Source organism: Cydia pomonella, chromosome 4 (genome assembly GCF_033807575.1).
Source record: "Cydia pomonella isolate Wapato2018A chromosome 4, ilCydPomo1, whole genome shotgun sequence".
NCBI classification, from domain to species: Eukaryota; Metazoa; Arthropoda; class Insecta; order Lepidoptera; family Tortricidae; genus Cydia; species Cydia pomonella.
Window position 1 is genome coordinate 18804287 of NC_084706.1, and position 18073 is coordinate 18822359.

The 18073-nt window shown below is 33.2% G+C and overlaps 1 protein-coding gene across 1 annotated transcript in view; it reads right to left on the minus strand.

The window, feature by feature from the left end:
• Positions 1 to 17300, minus strand: part of LOC133517234 (carbonic anhydrase-related protein 10-like) — a 54795-nt gene extending 37495 nt beyond the window's left edge. Inside the window, exons 1-2 of the mRNA XM_061850452.1 lie at positions 16343 to 17300; positions 5300 to 5516 (exon numbers count right to left, since the gene is read on the minus strand). Of these exons, the coding sequence (XP_061706436.1) occupies positions 5300 to 5363 (64 nt within the window). The 5' untranslated portion in view covers positions 5364 to 5516; positions 16343 to 17300. The remainder of the gene's footprint in view (positions 1 to 5299; positions 5517 to 16342) is intronic.
• Between the last annotated feature and the right edge of the window lie 773 nt (positions 17301 to 18073).

Here is an 18073-nt window from a genome sequence, read left to right on the forward strand (position 1 = left end):
TCATAATCCCTGCGCTACTGAATATAGTGTCTCCCAACATGGGGCTTTAAATGCACTAATTCGACCTACTTTTACTATGGTACCAACCCCGAAATATTTTTGTCTTTACGGGTATATACAAAACATCGACACCTGATCAGCAAAAATGTATGAAAAAGCCAAAAAAATCTCGCGATCACCGGATCGGTCCCATAGTGGAAGTAGCTCGAATTAGCGAGTAGAACCCCATTTAAAACCCCATGGTGGGAGACATACTGTATTTTTAGTAGGGCAGGGATCAAGACACTCATTTTACCTACACAAAAGTTTTCCTGATTTTGAAAAGTAGGTAGCTCATTGTAGCAAGTAAAGCCCCATGATGGGAGACACATCCATCGATGGTCTGTGCATTTGTGCACGCCAAACACCTACGGAATATACGATAAACATCTATTGTTCTCGATTTAAAAGGCAAAAAAAATCATTAATCATTTGTAGTTTTACATGTATGTAAAATGTATAATTGTTGGTGCAATAAAGAATATTTACTTACTTACTTAAAAGGCGTGTAAATAAAGGAGAGACGCGGAGAGCAAACAAGGTCATAAAGCACGTCAGGGGAACGCCTATATATAATCAGCTTAGTGATAAATTGGCAAACAGCACGCAAGCGACACAGCTGCTTCCGGATCCGGACCGCAACTGACGGCTGTCTTTCCTCGCTTCGTCAACTATTACCTATTTTATTTACACTATCATAACTGTACGTAAATGTGAATGTAATAATGATCGAAATATATTTTTTTGGAAAAGCAAAAAAGATTGAAATAAAAATGTCAAGGAAAATTACCCAGAAATTGGGAAGTCAAATTATTATTATGATAATTATGAATTCTAACAAAAATGAGATCACTGTTGTCTTAAAAATGAATAAATGAATTGAATTATTAGTAAGTGCTTATTCTTAGAAACTTAACGTCTTGCAGACTGGGTACGAAAATATTAAAGTTTATATTAGGTTAAATTTATGTTTCTTCTGTTTCCGAAAGTTAAAATATGGTTGAAACAAAATACCCACAATTTTGAAAAGTACAAGAAAAAACGACGACGGGAACGGTTTTGGTCGATATAAGTCAACACTCATAACTAGTAATTACGTTATTGTATCATTCATTTTCGTTCCATTAAGTAATTTTCAAGAACATGAGACATTTTTGTTTAGCTGTGTGCGTGATCCAACTTCATCCGAATTTCCGACTCAAAAATTGTTACTCGTGGTTAAAACTCTTTCTATCCGCAGTTCGAATCAGATACAGATTAATTATTCCACGGTGTTGAAAAACATTAAATTTATAATATCTATGTCGCAGTCATTTAGTTCAATTAGCCAGCGAATTAGATGCCTAGGTCGTTCATTAAACGCCGGCATCCAATTTGTTGCCTAGGCCAATAGTTAATTGATCTAAAATCACTCAACGTTTAACAACTTGGCGTATTGAAAGTCACCTCTTTGAAAATGATGTCAAAATTTCCTTGTGTTATAGTGAATGATGTGTAAAAATCATGAAAGTTTAAATCAGTGTATTTGGTAATATCATCCACGGCTACGTCCATGAATGTTCTTTGTAAGTTTTTATTATTTCTTATCTCATGAAGTACCTGGCTTTTATTTAATGGTGGAATATTTTACTTGGCTTAACTGCATGGCAGGTGGAGGAGACTAAGCCGCCATAAAAAAAACGCTAATTACTTTCGTTTCTTTGTTTGGTTTGCTAATATCGTAAGAATTTGCGTCTGACCATTTAAAATAAGGTCATAGTAAAACGCGTTAACGAATTGTTGTTGTTAGCCTTAGATATACCGCGAAGATGGCTGATATACACAACAGCCTTTAACAAGCTTGCAATGAAACTACCTGAATCATGTCAATGTCTACTAGCTAGGCGGACAGTAAAATTGAGGACAAATAGCGCAAGTCTTGGGTAAAAAAAGCGGCCAAGTGCGAGTCGGACTCGCGCATGAAGGGTTCCGTACCATTTAAGACGTATTAAAAAAAAATCTACTTGCTAGATCTTGTTCAACATTTTACCACTTTGGACACACATTTTACCACTTTGGAACTGTCTCTCGCGCAAACTATTCAGTTTAGAAAAAAATGATGTTAGGAACCTAAATATCATTTTTGAAGACCTATCCATAGATACCCCACACGTATGGGTTTGATGAAAAAAAAATTTTTTTAATTTATTGACGTATTAAAAAAAAACTATTCACTAGATCTCGTTCAAACCAATTTTCGGTGGAAGTTTGCATGGTAATGTATATCATATATTTTTTTTAGATTTTTCATTCTGTTATTTTAGAAGTTACAGGGGGGGGGACACACATTTTTTCACTTTGGAAGTGTCTCTCGCGCAAACTATTCAGTTTAGAAAAAAATTATATTAGAAACCTAAATATCATTTTTGAAGACCTATCCATAGATACCCCACACGTATGGGTTTGATGAAAAAATTTTTTTTTTTTAAATTTTTATGACGTATTAAAAAAAAACTACTTACTAGATCTCGTTCGAACCAATTTTCGGTGGAAGTTTGCATGGCAATGTATATCATATATTTTTTTTAGATTTTTCATTCTGTTATTTTAGAAGTTACAGGGGGGGGGACACACATTTTTTCACTTTGGAAGTATCTCTCGCGCAAACTATTCAGTTTAGAAAAAAATGATATTAGAAACCTAAATATCATTTTTGAAGACCTATCCATAGATACCCCACACGTATGGGTTTGATGAAAAATTTTTTTTTTTTTAATTTTTATGACGTATTAAAAAAAAACTACTTACTAGATCTCGTTCGAACCAATTTTCGGTGGAAGTTTGCATGGCAATGTATATCATATATTTTTTTTAGATTTTTCATTCTGTTATTTTAGAAGTTACGGGGGGGGGGACACACTTTTTACCACTTTGGAAGTGTCTCTCGCGCAAACTTTTCAGTTTAGAAAAAAATGATATTAGAAACCTCAATATCATTTTTAAAGACCTATCCATAGATACCCCACACGTATGAGTTTGATGAAAAAAGATTTTTTGAGTTTCAGTTCTAAGTATGGGGAACCCCCAAAATTTATTGTTTTTTTTCTATTTTTGTGTGAACATCATAATGCGGTTCATAGAATACATCTACTTACCAAGTTTGAACAGTATAGCTTTTATAGTTTCGGAAAAAAGTGGCTGTGACAGAATCGGACAGACAGACGGACATGACGAATCTATAAGGGTTCCGTTTTTTGCCATTTGGCTACGGAACCCTAAAAAAGGACTTGAAATGAATATTATTTTATTACAATAACCTTCTGCAATTCAGGAGTCACATTCAACTATTGAATAACTAAGTGAATAGCTAAGTGCGAGTAGATTAGACGCCGCGAAGGTTCCGTACCATCCAATATTTTTTCCCAGAAGTCTAAATCATTCTTGGCCATTTTTTTAGTATTTTGTTGTTGTGTAGTATATTTTTCTTTATCTTCACACGGAGTTTGAGGTTTGAATGTTTGACCGTTAAAAAGTTAAAACAAAAACAAAAATATACGTTTCTTGTTTGGTGTCTTCACTTAAATTTCAATTTAATTTTATTTTATTTGCCTAATATTTTTTTTATTTTTAACAGTCTACTTATATTTATTCATTAATTTATTGTTTAGTGGCACTAAAAATCATTTATTATTTCATAAATAACAATAAAAAAATCAGCTGTGTAGTGTGTACGTCTTATAGTTTTTAAAATATAAGGCTCAACAAAATAGGCCTGTAAAAGTGTAGTCAGACTGACAGACTGATAGCGTGCAGCGGAGGCTTATCGCTTCCATTCCATCACCTTTTGGTTATGGAAGCCTAAAAATCTCAACTTTTAGATTATTGGACTCGTAACTACTAGTGGCAATGCGAGTAATTTCAAACTATCAAGTTATGAAGTTAATATTGGAACCATCACTGATTGGCTGTGCCCTACCATACTTGTGTGGTAGGGCACAGCCAGTGGATGTCATTCCAGATCTAGAGCAGAGCCCAACTGGGGAAGTCCCTCCACCGCACAGAAAACCGCAGCCAAATAACACTAGACCCTACTCATAGTGTTGTATTCCTGCCGGTGATATTAAGGTTGAATATAGCTTGTTTGTTCTTGAAATACTTATTAGTATTTATTAGAATTAGAAAGCCCAGTCTTAAAGTTTATCGCTTCGCAAGTAACGTATCGAGTATAACCATGAACAGAGCTAAAATGCTATTTAGGAAAATTTATGCCTTAAGAGGAAATTATACTACGTACTCGTCCATACAAAAAAATAAAATGATTTTCAATCTATGATTTTTAGTATGTTATTGCCGCAATGAAAACCTATAAAAGGTTTTCCTTTTATTCAAAATTTGCAATACAATTTTTTTTCAAGCAAACCCTATAAACCTGGAATATTTTATGCTGAAACGATCGACATTAAAATCGAAGTGATTTGTTAAGATTTACTAAGTGGAAACCGTGTTCTCACGAAATGGAAATTGCATAGAAAAAGTACTGTTATTTCGACAGGATCGCAAAGCTAGTCTTCCCTCTTAGAAAGTATATAGATATTTTTAAAATAAGGCGGCATATTTCAGGTTTTTTACAAACTTTTCGAATATTTAGTTTACATTGCACGTCTTACATATATTTTATTACTCAGGTTAAGTTTTAAATCGTGAATAATATTGTTGATATTTTTTTCAAGGACCAAAATGGAGTCTTATTTCTTATTTAACTACACTTAAGTCAAAAATCTATTAACATAGTTATTTACAACACGTATTTAATTATTCCAAAATAGTTTTACATTAACCTTCTGAGAGGTTATTCATCTTCTGAAATGTTATGACAAGCGCGAAACGTGATAGCGGTTAATGAGAAATTATGCCAAAATATATTAAAAAAAAAAAAGTAACCAAAGTCAATGAAGACAACTGGCAGTCGCGTAATTGTCGTCTATAAGTTCGTGTCATCTCAGATTTGTCAAATCTAAACTTTAATGGCATGAGAATACGAGTTAACACATTCACTGCCGGGACCCACTTGGTGGGCGCTCGTGAGCTTTGTTCAGATGCCGGACAACCCGCTGGGCGGGTTGTTTTGTACGCAGATATAGACTACCGGTTTTTGAGGTAGTGCGCCGTTTTTTGTCTGGCAGTGAATGTGTTAAGGATTGCGTCGTCGTGAATGGCACTATCTATATGGAGTAAATTTTATTATTCACGATTCCAAATTTGCCCCGTTTTTTCAACGTACCTGTAATTGATAACAGTAGCTGCAACAACGCCGAGGTTGCAGCCACGCTAAGAAGACCGTACATGTCTATGACATTTTCCCTTTCCGTTCCGACATTGGTAATACTCTATAATTTCATACTCTTATGATTGAGTCTTGCTTCTTGTCTCTCCATTATTATTGAATTTAGGTTCCCGAACCGTTGGGAAATTAATACGTTCCATTTCATTGCATTTACCTGAAACAAGTAAAGAATTTGATTTAAAATGTTCACCAGACTACTTACCTACATATACATATTGACATACGAGTAATATACAAAAAATGTATCAATTTTATTAACAATGCATAATTTAGAAATTATAACTAATCAAGCACGTTTATATAATAAAATTATGTAAACGAATTGAATCGTTTATTATGAAGTTACGTTTTGCACCGTCGATCAAAGTCTGCAGTCTCGGAGCATGTCATGTCATGAATAAAGTCAATCACTCAACAAAGTTCGATAAGAATCACTCAAGAGGAAGGAGAAGTTATCGACAAGGAGAAGCGAATAATGCCAGAATGTTGCGTGAGGCCATTGAGAAGATATACAAACTCTTATAGGAAAAATGTTTTTTTTTTCTACCACCAGCTTGGGATCCAGTAGTCCATCGAAAAAAGAAACAAGCAAGACAGGACTGTGATACCGTAGTGTTGAATGGTGTGAACATTTCATTATATATGGCATGAATAATAAGATTTTATACAATCGTGATATAAAAGAGAGCTTTTCAGTCGAGTATCGTGTTTAGGCAACTAAGCTTGCTGAGTTACCTAAGTAAGGTACAAGATTAAAAAGCTGGATTATATCACTAATGTATACAATACTTTTTCTACGAGTCATCTATTATAATACTTTTTTTACTATAAAACCTAAATCATGAATGAAAATTGAGCGACGCGCGATAAACGCGCGACTCGGACTCCCGCCCCGCGCCCCGCGCCCGTTTAGTATTTTCTATGGGAGCGCTGCGGCTTTTTTATAGTTAACTACAACGTATCGAAATAAATCTTATAATTGAGTTGGGAGCCTGAAAAGTACGCAATTATAGTTTTGTATACGGAATCTTAATTCAACCATTACAGTCGACGAGTAGAAAAAAATAGTTATTATTTCAGTGTGTTTGTACGAGTATGTGTTTAGTTCTGCAAGTTATAATTTTGACTGAGGTGAATATATATTTCTCCTCAGTCTTCCGTTGACCACGAAGGCTGTAAAGGGTTCGAAACGTCGGGAGGTACTATAAATTCATTACTCTTACGCGATGCAATCCGTTTCCATAGTTTTACTATCGCGGAAATAGTATTAGTCAGCCCTTTTATACATGAGCTAAGTATCTATGCAGAAATTTCATTTTTGAAAGGGAATTCTTATATAACCTTCATGTATTTAACAAATAACTTATTTTTATTATTGAAATTTCAAATATTCGGAAAGGCATGGAAGGTACTTTATAAAAATATTTAAGATTCCTACAAAAAGGACGTATAAGCAATTTAGATTAAAATAAAATACTAACTTAGATACCTGTTACTTAATACCAAGTCTAAAGTTAATATTGATTACTTTTGACTCGAGGCATTAACAGCAAATACCCATTCATTGATTTTATCATAGAGGTAAAAGGTAAAATAATGTAATAAAATGAAACAGCTTTTTAATCGCTCAAATCCCATAATATTTATAAGACGCGTTGGTATTTCCATAAGAAATATTTATTTATTCTTGATTTACAAAAATATGTGTCTTTTTGATTCACCCGACTTCGTGGTAAATTATTTATTTATTGTCTGTTTAAAAATTTCTTTCTTTTGTTTTGCTATACTTTTGTATGTTATAGTTTATCGCGAATAAATGCGATGACTTCTGATTTCTCACTTAATTATTTGAAAATAACACCAAACACTCATTCCGGAGTAAAACCAGATTTGACTCCTTGAGCGCCTGTGTAAAATTATGCGTGGCTCGACATACATTTGGCCGAATTTTAACATAAGCAAAACATTGCAAACAATGTTTTTTCATGAGGTTTGTCCTAATTTGACGCCTAGTAAGTCACAGTCGTTAATGAAATACTAAATTAACCTCAAAGCTTATTTACCGTGAAGGTTAACAACTAAAGTTTTATGCCTTTAAGTCGTTTCTCGGTGAAGTTACGGTATTTTGTTTTCGGAAAAACATATATATGTCACCGTAAAAAACCGTTTAAAGTGAAAACGCCTTTTTTACGGGTTGAAACTAGTATTCCGTATAAAAAAAAATCAAAAGTTCACTCTGCTAGAATAAAAACACGTAACTTCACTTACAATAAAGATAAAAGTTTGACTTATAAAGAAATATTTATTTATAAGTCACGTAACTACACAGAATAATGTGAAGAGGTTAAACAATGTATCGTAAATACTACCTATTTCCAACAAAAACTATAGTAAACACCCAAAAAATGGGATAATATAGACAAATTCTGTAAAATAAGAAGTTACCATCAGTTTTTAAACTCTGGCAACTTATTACCATAAACAAGAGCCGTAGGGCTATATGTTTTATTTTTCATTGATATTTATTAGTTTGTAAATTAATGGTTCAATACATCCCATGACTGGAGCAAAAAAACATACCTAAACCAATTGCAGCAGCTTTGATTAAATACATAGAAAACATAATAGACGAATAGGACATTTAACTTTTAACGCATAAAGCGGTAGAAATTTTACAGGTGTCGGTGAAATGACAAAAATACTCCAAAATTTCTGTTAAATGTTCAATGATTGGTGCCGTTAACATAGTTATCGATGAAACTTCGGTTAAATCTAAATTTAACTGTTTTTTTTTTCAGTTAAAACTGGTTTTCGTAAAGCGCCTCGGTCGATCGGAAAACTAAGTTTCACTAATTATTCAAAACTAATCTTAGTTACAGCACATTACGAAAATTAGTTTTGACTGAAAAATTCCACTTTAGGCTTTACGGGAAACTCAACTAGTGAAAATGTATTTTTTCTGAGGCGACACAGAAAACTAATTGTAACTAGAAAAAACACGTTATCACTAAAAATATTTTATATTTTACCACAATAAAAACATCCATTCATATTTAGTTCATTAGTTACAAATCATTGATACCATATTATTCATTGGATTATACTTCAATTTCACAATGAATTTTATCAGATCTTTAATAATATTTGGACCGAGTAGAAGAGGCGCATTATCCCTATTTATATAATAATAATGGGCATAGATATATCGCGCCCTTACAAATTTTTGTTGTCAAGGGTTTGTTTGAGTATTATATAAGCGTAAAAAGTTCCGAATCACGCGAAGCAGTCGTTAGCTGCTTCAGAAGGAGGTGAAGGCTGCGGGTGTCCCAACTGCCACTGGGTTTAGCAACTAAGAATCCCTAAAACAATGCCAAAAAAATCCAAGGTTAAAATAATACAGTTAAAAATCACTAATGCATGTCCTTTGACTACTAGATTATTTTAAAGATCAGCCGAATAAGCACATTATTGGCGCCCTTAAACGGATCCCCACTATTTTTGTTATACCCTGTATGGATTTTTTTTTCTTATTGTATTAACTGAATAGAGACGGGTAGTCTATCTCGCGGGCGAGATACTATCACGCCAATCAAGTGCTTGATTGTGCAGGATTACCTACAGAGTTGAGGACTACTTGATAGACAAACGTGCATGGTCCAAACCAGAAACTGTATTAAAATCGAGGAGCAATGAAATCTATTACGTCTAGGAGACTAGACTAGGTGATACAAGGTAAGAAAGCATACGAGTATCAAATATTTTATATAGGCACGAGTATTTCGCAGCAATCAGAATCCATACCGAGTGTAACATAACCGGTGTGGATCCGTTTATAGGCATATTCAGTATCGTGTTCTGATTAAGAAAAGTAGAAGAAAATCTTGTTTTACCGCGGGAAAAAAAGCATTTTTTCCATGCGGCAGATTTATATTGGCTAACTCTCCATACAAACGCCAAAAATATTTCGCGTCAAAAAATGTTTTTCTACTTTTTCTAAATAGAACTCGATACCGGATTAGTCCTTAAACAGATCCTCACTATTTTTGTTACATCTTGTATTATAAGGTTGTATATACAAATCAGTAACCAATATTTTTACAGCTGATAGTACTCGGCTTCTGGAATAAGTATGTAACAGGTTTTTCGATGTTATTTTAGAGAAAATTGGAAAACAAATTTGCTGCGTAAAAACATCTTGTTAATGAGATAATTAAACGAGACCTCATTGAACAGATTCTAGAACCTCTTTTACCTTACACTTAACTGGTCACATCACGTTGATAAATCAAATGACACATTGATAATGACATTTAAGACAAACAATTGTTATCATGACAGGAAGTGTTAAACATCTTGTCGGTAAAACACGTGATGATTATTTTTAGATAGAAATACAATGTATGTATTTTTTTGTTTAAATGAAAACAAAATAAAAGTTTTTGTTAAAAAAATATCTTAATTTTTATGTAAATTTAATTGTTTTAATGTAAAGTACTATCCCTTAAAATAACGGTAGCTCATTTGTTGTTGAGGTATATAAAATGTGAATCTGAGGGCATGGCAGTGCCCCCGCCAAGACGAGCCAAGCAAAGCGCAAGGGCACTACGTACCTTTTCACGAAGCTTTTTTTTAACCCTCATAACTTGGCCTTGGATTATACTAGATAAACAAAATTCTCGGGATATGATGTCAATAGTAAACTTATTAAACACAAAGAGATTCAATCACGTCACTGACTCACTCACTCATTCAGTCACTGATGATCATCAAAACTCTTAGAGTAGGTACTTCCTGAAGTCCCAGAAATCTTTAAAATTTGGTATTTAAGTTAGTATTAGTACACAAACAACAAAAAATCTAAAACTTGGAACTTTTACCTCCAACCCCTTGAACTAGGGGATGAAAATTTGTATTAAACTTCCGCAATTTTTTATGGTAGAGATCTGAAAATTTATAAAGGGACTCCTCGTTATAAATAATAAAATATGTATTTCAGTATTTTTATTAAACTATCCTTTAAATTCGGGAATGGAAAATTGCCGTAAGCAACATAAAAATATAAGCGAAATCCCATTAAAAACATTTTCATGTTGTTGTCGAGAAGAAACCATAAGGTTCGCACTGTCAAAAAATTATCAGATCTCATGCAGAGCCAAGCTTCTAACTCTATAATCCCTAATTTCACAAACTCTAAACCTAAGTGAAATAATATGGCTTGGTTAATAAAGACCCCCACCACCACGTACTCAATAAAATTGTGACAATTACTGTTTAAAGGGATATTAAAATGTATGACATAAAACCTTATATGTCACGATATAATATTTGCATGTACTACATATATGTAAGTACCTAATAAAATTACCGACACAGAGAAGTTTAAAAAGTCGTTTGAAAATGTCCCTTCCTTATGACACTTTCTTTTTCTTGCGAAAAGTAAAAATATTGAATAACTCGAACTATATGTAGATTTAAATAATATGGCTATATTGGCTATGTTTACGTATACTTCAAACTGGCAAAATTCAGCATCTCATTTTTTTTAAAACGCTAGAATAAGTTTTCACTATTTGCTTAACACTGAACTATAATTGGGTTCATTTCGATAGTAATAGTCCCACCAATTTCCCATTCATTTGATACGGCACATAATTAAAACATTTTTTTTATTAAATTTTAATTCACTTTTCGTAATGGCCACCAAGTTTAATATTCATTTATTTACGTTACTCGTCCGTCTCTGGGTCACATAAGATATGTGTATCAAATTTAAACTCAATCGGTCCAGTAGTTTCGGAGCAAATTGGCTGTGACAGACAGACAGCCAGATGCACGAGTGAGCCTATAAGGGTTCCTTTTTTCCTTTTCAAGTAAGTACGGAACCCTGCAAATAGTTATGCAAGGCATTTTGTGCTAGAAACCAATATTGTAAGCTTTTAACGACCACGCTGTACGAGTAAGACCAAGCCTCGTTCTAAAAATAAATCACCTAACAATTTAGCCTAAATTCGCAGACAAGCGGCTTTGTTCCGACGATACACGTAATAATAGGCTTTAATTCTCGCTTATTAAATCCAGTTAAACTGAAGACCATAGTGTTAAGGTAAATTCGACCTTAATGTACCATAGTGTACCTGGGTACTAACCCAACAAAATTCAAAATGAGGTACCTAAAATTATTGTTAATTAAGAAACTTATTTGATAACAATTTATAATGCATACGCTCATACACTTTATTCTCCTAAGGCCATACAAATGAAAAATCCAAAATTTGTCACTGAGATTTGGTCCTATATTACAGGGAATAGAATCGATTTTATTTTGTTTGAAAATTGATCGAAACAAAATTTTAGAATTTCTAACAAATTCACAGACACAGAGAAACATTTTTTTTTCAACTCACTTTTGTATTATATGTAATAATCATTTATTGTTGATATAAGTGTAATTTATTAATTAGTTACTCGCTATTATTCACGGTAAAATTCAAACACATTAATGAAACTTTAGGTGTAATTTTTAAACATTATATATATACTCTTTTTGTAATAGACTGTTTCTTCATAAAATAAAATTTAAATAAGCATATGGATATATTGAAGGGCGAATCAAATACATCTGTCAAATAGCTCACATGTTTCAATAAAATAACTAAAACATTAATATGAAGCGGCGAGTAAACGAAGAAGGTAAACAAAGCAGGTGCTTACACGGATTATTTTTGTAAACCAGTATCTACTTACTTGTTACGAATGCGAGGCAATTTATAGCGAATTAAAACAGTTTATTAAAATTCCCGAAGCTGTGCTGAGCTTTATAGCAATTAGCTCTCAGGATGACCCACTATTAAATGCAACATAAACTTTAATATAAAAACCTGACACAAAGAATGTACCTATAAACAGAGCGAGCACTGCGAGTGGAATGTCATGGAAATATTTTTGAAAGGGTCCGCTATTTCAAAGCTTGCTCGTCGTCGTATTGAATGCGTTTTAATGAAAAAACATGCGCCGATTTGGAACAGCCAAGGGAATTAAAACCTCCGTGCCCCGCCATTTCAAATGCATCAGTCGGAATTTTCATTTGTCCGAATATTATGCCGGGAGGGAATTCTGTAGTGTAACTTGTTCAAGTTTATGGTCGCGCTGTTATGTGCTCGGGAATAATAAATTACTGATTGGATTAGTTGCCATGTTGCTTTATTATTAAATTTTAAGTCTGTTATTGCGGCACTGCTTTGTGAATTGGGATGTTCGCTATTTTGTTGGCTATTGCATAATCTGTGGTAGATGATTTAAAAAAAAAAGTGAAAAAAGGTATTTTTTGTTGTCAGTAAATAGGAAATATACAAATAACAATTATAAGTCAGAGGTTACTTTGTATCATTAAATAGAACAAGTACTAATTATTCTAGTGTATTATCAGTATAATTATTAACTCTTAGGTTCGTAGACACCCATATTATCCAGTTTATTTCCTTGCTACATGCATTCAATCGGTGACAAATTGTATACTGATATTTATCGTTATTCATCTTTCTGTTCAACGACCTCCCACCACGAGAAGGTACTATTAATTATTTGAAGCAAAAAGTAAATCGCCAATTTAAACACGCAATTTTTTTAATAAAACTGAATAATAATATGAGGGTTTCTTCCTTTTCTTGGCATTGTAGCACCCGTGATACATCTAGAATATGTAAAAATTGAACAGTTTAACAAAATACCTTTGCTATTTATAGGTCGAGCTACTCTCTTTTATCATAGCAAAAAATAATGCAAGCAGGTGTCATTGTAAATTAATTAGTAATTATAAAAATGGCGCCACGGAAACAACAGATGTTGTCTAGCACCGTATGTTTGCACTTATTTCTTAGATTCGTAAATATTTTTGCATAATCTGCATTTCGTTGCATGCACTATCTATTAGTGCACAAAGATTAACTTAGTGATTATATTTGAATACATTGCTTACAGTACATTTTAAACGTGTCTTAATCTTTCTTCGAATCGGGCCATTGGACTCTAACACAAGAGCACGTCACTTTGCTCGGTCCAGAGCGGATTCACGCCAGCCTTTGCCGACGCCAAGCTCACGGTGATCTGCCTCCACTCTTTCCGCCATACGATATTTAGGATGACCAACAGGACGGCGGGATTTTGAACTATATATCCCTCTAATATAACTATATGTGAAATGTTTCTTGCTACGCTGTAGACCGTAGCGCGGAAAATTATGTTTATGTAAGCTAAGTTGAAAAAAAAGGTTTTTTTTTTATAAACACGTATTTTATTGGTTTTATTTTACATACACATACAGTTTCAAAAAACATAACATGTTTTTTGAAACTTTACTGGGTGAACATCTTCTACCGAGTGATTATTAGGTATTTGAAGATATATAAATTATGTATATGATATATTTTGTACAGTTTGCTTTAAATTGCATTACATTAGTAATAAATTATGATTTGTGTTGCCTTACATATTTCATTTTTATTTATTATTTTTATTTTTCTTTCAAAAAGGTAACTAGTTTGTCAAGGGATTTGCATTGTATGAAATATGGTATCATATCATGAATATGTGATTTTCCAAAACTGAATTATTTTTCTTATTTTTGAATGATTGAGTATGCCTATTCAATAGGTGACAAAAGAGTTAAAAAAAAGTCAATACCTATAAGATATGTTTGGTCTTGCCAAGATAAGGATTAATATAATAATTTGTTATTATTTATTTATTAGGTATTATTTATAATATAACTCTCAGAAACGACTGTTAAATTGTTAGAATTAAGTATATGGGTCAAACACATTTTAGAAAAAGCTCGTTTCTGTAAACAATACAATAAAACTTAACGACTCTGGTACATATATATATATCCCGATTTATATCTCTTTTTTTAAATCTCGTTAATGAAATGTATCCCGACTGTCAGGGTAGATTCCCTTAACTTTACGATGTTTACAGGAAAAACGCGAACGAGTTAACCATATTACAAAATGTGTCTAAATTTTTTGCTAATAACTTTTATGAAATGTATAAATTAACTTTTATGAAATGTATAAAATGTATATTACTTTATTATGAATAAATAAATAAAAAATATCAAATATTTTTTTGGCGAAATTGACCTTAAACTCATATAACAATTTTTCCTTCTTTTGACCTCAGAAAGGCGTAGTTTAAATCTTTCGAGTTCCTCGGGATACACCGTGTATGTATATCAGACCTAGGCGGATTATTAGAGGCCAATAATTTCAATGCGATCAGCCAAGCCGCACTAATAACCCATTTAGCGACGCAGCTTGTTTTGAGATAGAATAGGATATCCTAGGAATATCCAGGTAAGTCTGCGTACAACCCATTCATCATCGGCTTAAAGCAGAATCATGTAACCTAACCATCTACTACTAGCTACTAGGATATATACCTATATGTTTATATGTTGTTGTTGCGACTCAACTTGCATACTGAATGTTTATTTAGTATAAGCAGTGCTTTAATAGGTCTGTGTTAGAATTGTATCACATAACGTGGTGAGTTGAACTTTCAATGTGCATTTGTGTAAGTTAAGAGGAAAGTAAATGACCGCGCGCGACCGGATACGCTTCTCCATACAAATGTAGCCCCCAGTTTCTGCTCTCGATACCTATTTACATTATAGAAAATATGTTTGAATAATTTGATATATGTACAATAGCTATGCCATTTTGCTTGATTTTTAAATCGTTTTATAAGATAGAAGCCTTAATAAACTTGTATGGAATTAGTTTAGCGCAAAAAAAAACGGAAATAATCTAATAAAGCATACCTGTGAAACTACCGTGCCCCTGCCAAGACGAGCCATGCGAAGCGCAAGGGACTACCACAGAAGTGGACACTACCTTTTCTCGAAGCGCTTCGTCATTTTTTTGAACCCTCATAACTTGGGTTTGGATTATCCCAGATAAAGAATTTACGACCTATTAAACATAAGTTTCGATTGTATAGCTCCCATACTTTAGATTTTATTGATATCTATAAAACCCCGATTTCCTCACTGACCCACCTACTCATTCACTGATGATCATCAAAACTCTTAGGGTAGTTGCTGAAGTCCTAGAAGGCAGAAATTTGGTATGTAAGCTACTCTTTGCCAAGCCACATCTTTTGACTAAGGTGTAAACTTTGTGAAATTAGGGCTTGTAGAGTTAGAAGCTTGTCTCTACATGAGATCTGATAACTTTTTGACAGTGCGAGCCTTATGGTTTCGTCTTGGCAACATTTTACATGTTTTTTTTTGATGGGATAATACTTTCCATGATGTCAATATCCAGGGAAAAAAATGGGGACTACGTTCGCATGGAAAAGCGGTCGTCTTCTATCCTATTAAGTAAAAAGAAATAATGATAAGAAACGTTCACACGGTATCTATGCGGGAAAGCCGTCTAGCAGTCTAACCCTAGCGTTCGGGTACGAATCCCTGATAAAAAGTTTTACATGATTTAAAATAATGATATTGTCATCCTAATTAAAAAAAAGATAAACATTTTCTTGCAATGAATAGGATTTGTTTTGGTTCATTAACAAAACATTCTGGACGATACATACCTAATTATCAAAAAAAGCAAAGAAGTCATAAATCTATGCTACCAGTGGCTACCATAAAACATGACAAACCCTAGGGATCTATTATAGGTATAATAATACTCGACATTAATTATTTAAAAAAAATGATTTGTTGTTATTATTGCCATTTATAGTGAATAAAATAGTAAATAAAAGTTTGAAGTACCTAATTTAAGTGAAAAGACTGTTTTTAATGAATTTTGCTATAGATGAAAAACAGGATATTGAAATCTGTATCGATTCGTTTCTTGAACTATTTGTTTAATTCAATTTGCGAATAATACCTTCATAGTTGTAGTGATAACAGTTGATAGTTGGAAAACCTAAATAAAAAATTTCCTAAAGATATTAAATATGAATACGTACTTGATACAAAACAGGTGTTGTTCGGTTATTAATCACTTCATAACAAAGTTATTATCAAGTTAAATACTTATATTTAATACTAAAATACACGCCATAAAAACTGTACTCGATTTGGAATGTCCGAAAAAATACGCGTACAACGTAAGAAGTTAGTAATTTATCGTAAAGTTCCCGCCATCTTACGCAAAACCCGGCTTTTAAATTTGTCCGCACGCCAGCATGTGCGCGGTGCGACTGAAGGCTTGTTTCGCTCCAGCCGGCACATTCCCGCTTTCCTACCTTTCAAGTTTTCCACTCAACCTCTGGATACTAAACGACCAATCATTTTACCCGTCGCCTTTGGATAAGAATCTGTATAACAATTCAGTAAAGTCTAAATTCGAATGCCTTCGCTATATCTTAAGACACTTGCTTCATACAAGTATAACAATGTATGCGGGCTCGGCTTCAAAGTGATCAATGTTCAGCAAATTCGAGAAAGGAAACTGTACAATGTGTTAATCGCCAAAAGGTTGAATTTTCAAATAGCAGAATGCAAGCAAAACGATGCGGCGGGTTCGAAAACACTTGATTTTTTTCCGTGCGAGATAGAGATAGATACAGTTTTCCGCGTGACGAAGGGATCGGCCTACGCTACTACGGATGGTGGGGATAATCTTTAAAAAATCTGAGACTGTCGGATTAAAAAATAGTTCACTTAGTGTCTGATCAGGCATTTTGACAGTGCGTGCAGTGTGAAAATGTCATGTAGAAACAATGAGTTATTTGTTTTACAAGGGGTCAAAGTTGTTTTTTAAGCCTTCGTGCTAATATTGATACCCGAGCAAGCAAAAAAAAACTAAAATTGAACCCCGATCAAAGCGAGTGGTTCGAAAAGTGGAATCTTGAACGTTGCATGAGATTACTTTACCACTTTGAAGTATAAAGAGAGTCTTTACGAGCTGGTGTTACCTTTACTAGCTCGTAAAGGCTCGTAAATTACTTCCTAAATTAATTTGTAGGTACTATTGTACTTATTTCATCTTGAGTTGAGAAATATGTATATAATACATAATATTGGAGCACTACAATGTGTAAATCCAATACGGGCGAATATTTAAAGGGTGGTTACCATAGGACCTAAAAAGTATATTGAAATACATTTTGCCTAGAAACATAATGAAAATATTAACCATACAAAATTATTCGGCCCACAATGTAGAGCAACACACAAGTTACGAGAGACGAGTTTTTTAAAGTAACTGTCAACGCTTGTTGGCAGTTACTGTAAAAAGCTCGTATCTCGAATTGTCATGTCGTGTTCTGTCTCGTAATCTTTGCAATATATTGAGACTAGGTAAATTTTCAAAAAAATAATTACGGGGCCGTAATTAAGTGTTACTTTTAAAAATCTGGTTTAATTGATTGCCTGTATTGGATTTACATACTGTATGTGTATATTCACCTAACTGATAATGGAATCCATGGATTTTACTCTGTTTATAATTTTTAATGATTTACGAAATACTAACCGTTGAACATAGCATGTATAATTATTATGTATTTAGTTATAACCTTCGTGAAAGATATTTTCTTATAAACGAGAAGCATATTTATTTATTATTAAGACACTTATATTAAAAACTGAAATAGATACCTCCATAAAGTAACCACCTCCATTGGCCTCCACTAGAGGGCTTGGTCACTTTGTCTTTAGCATATGACATCTATTTTAGTTTATAATTTAGGTAC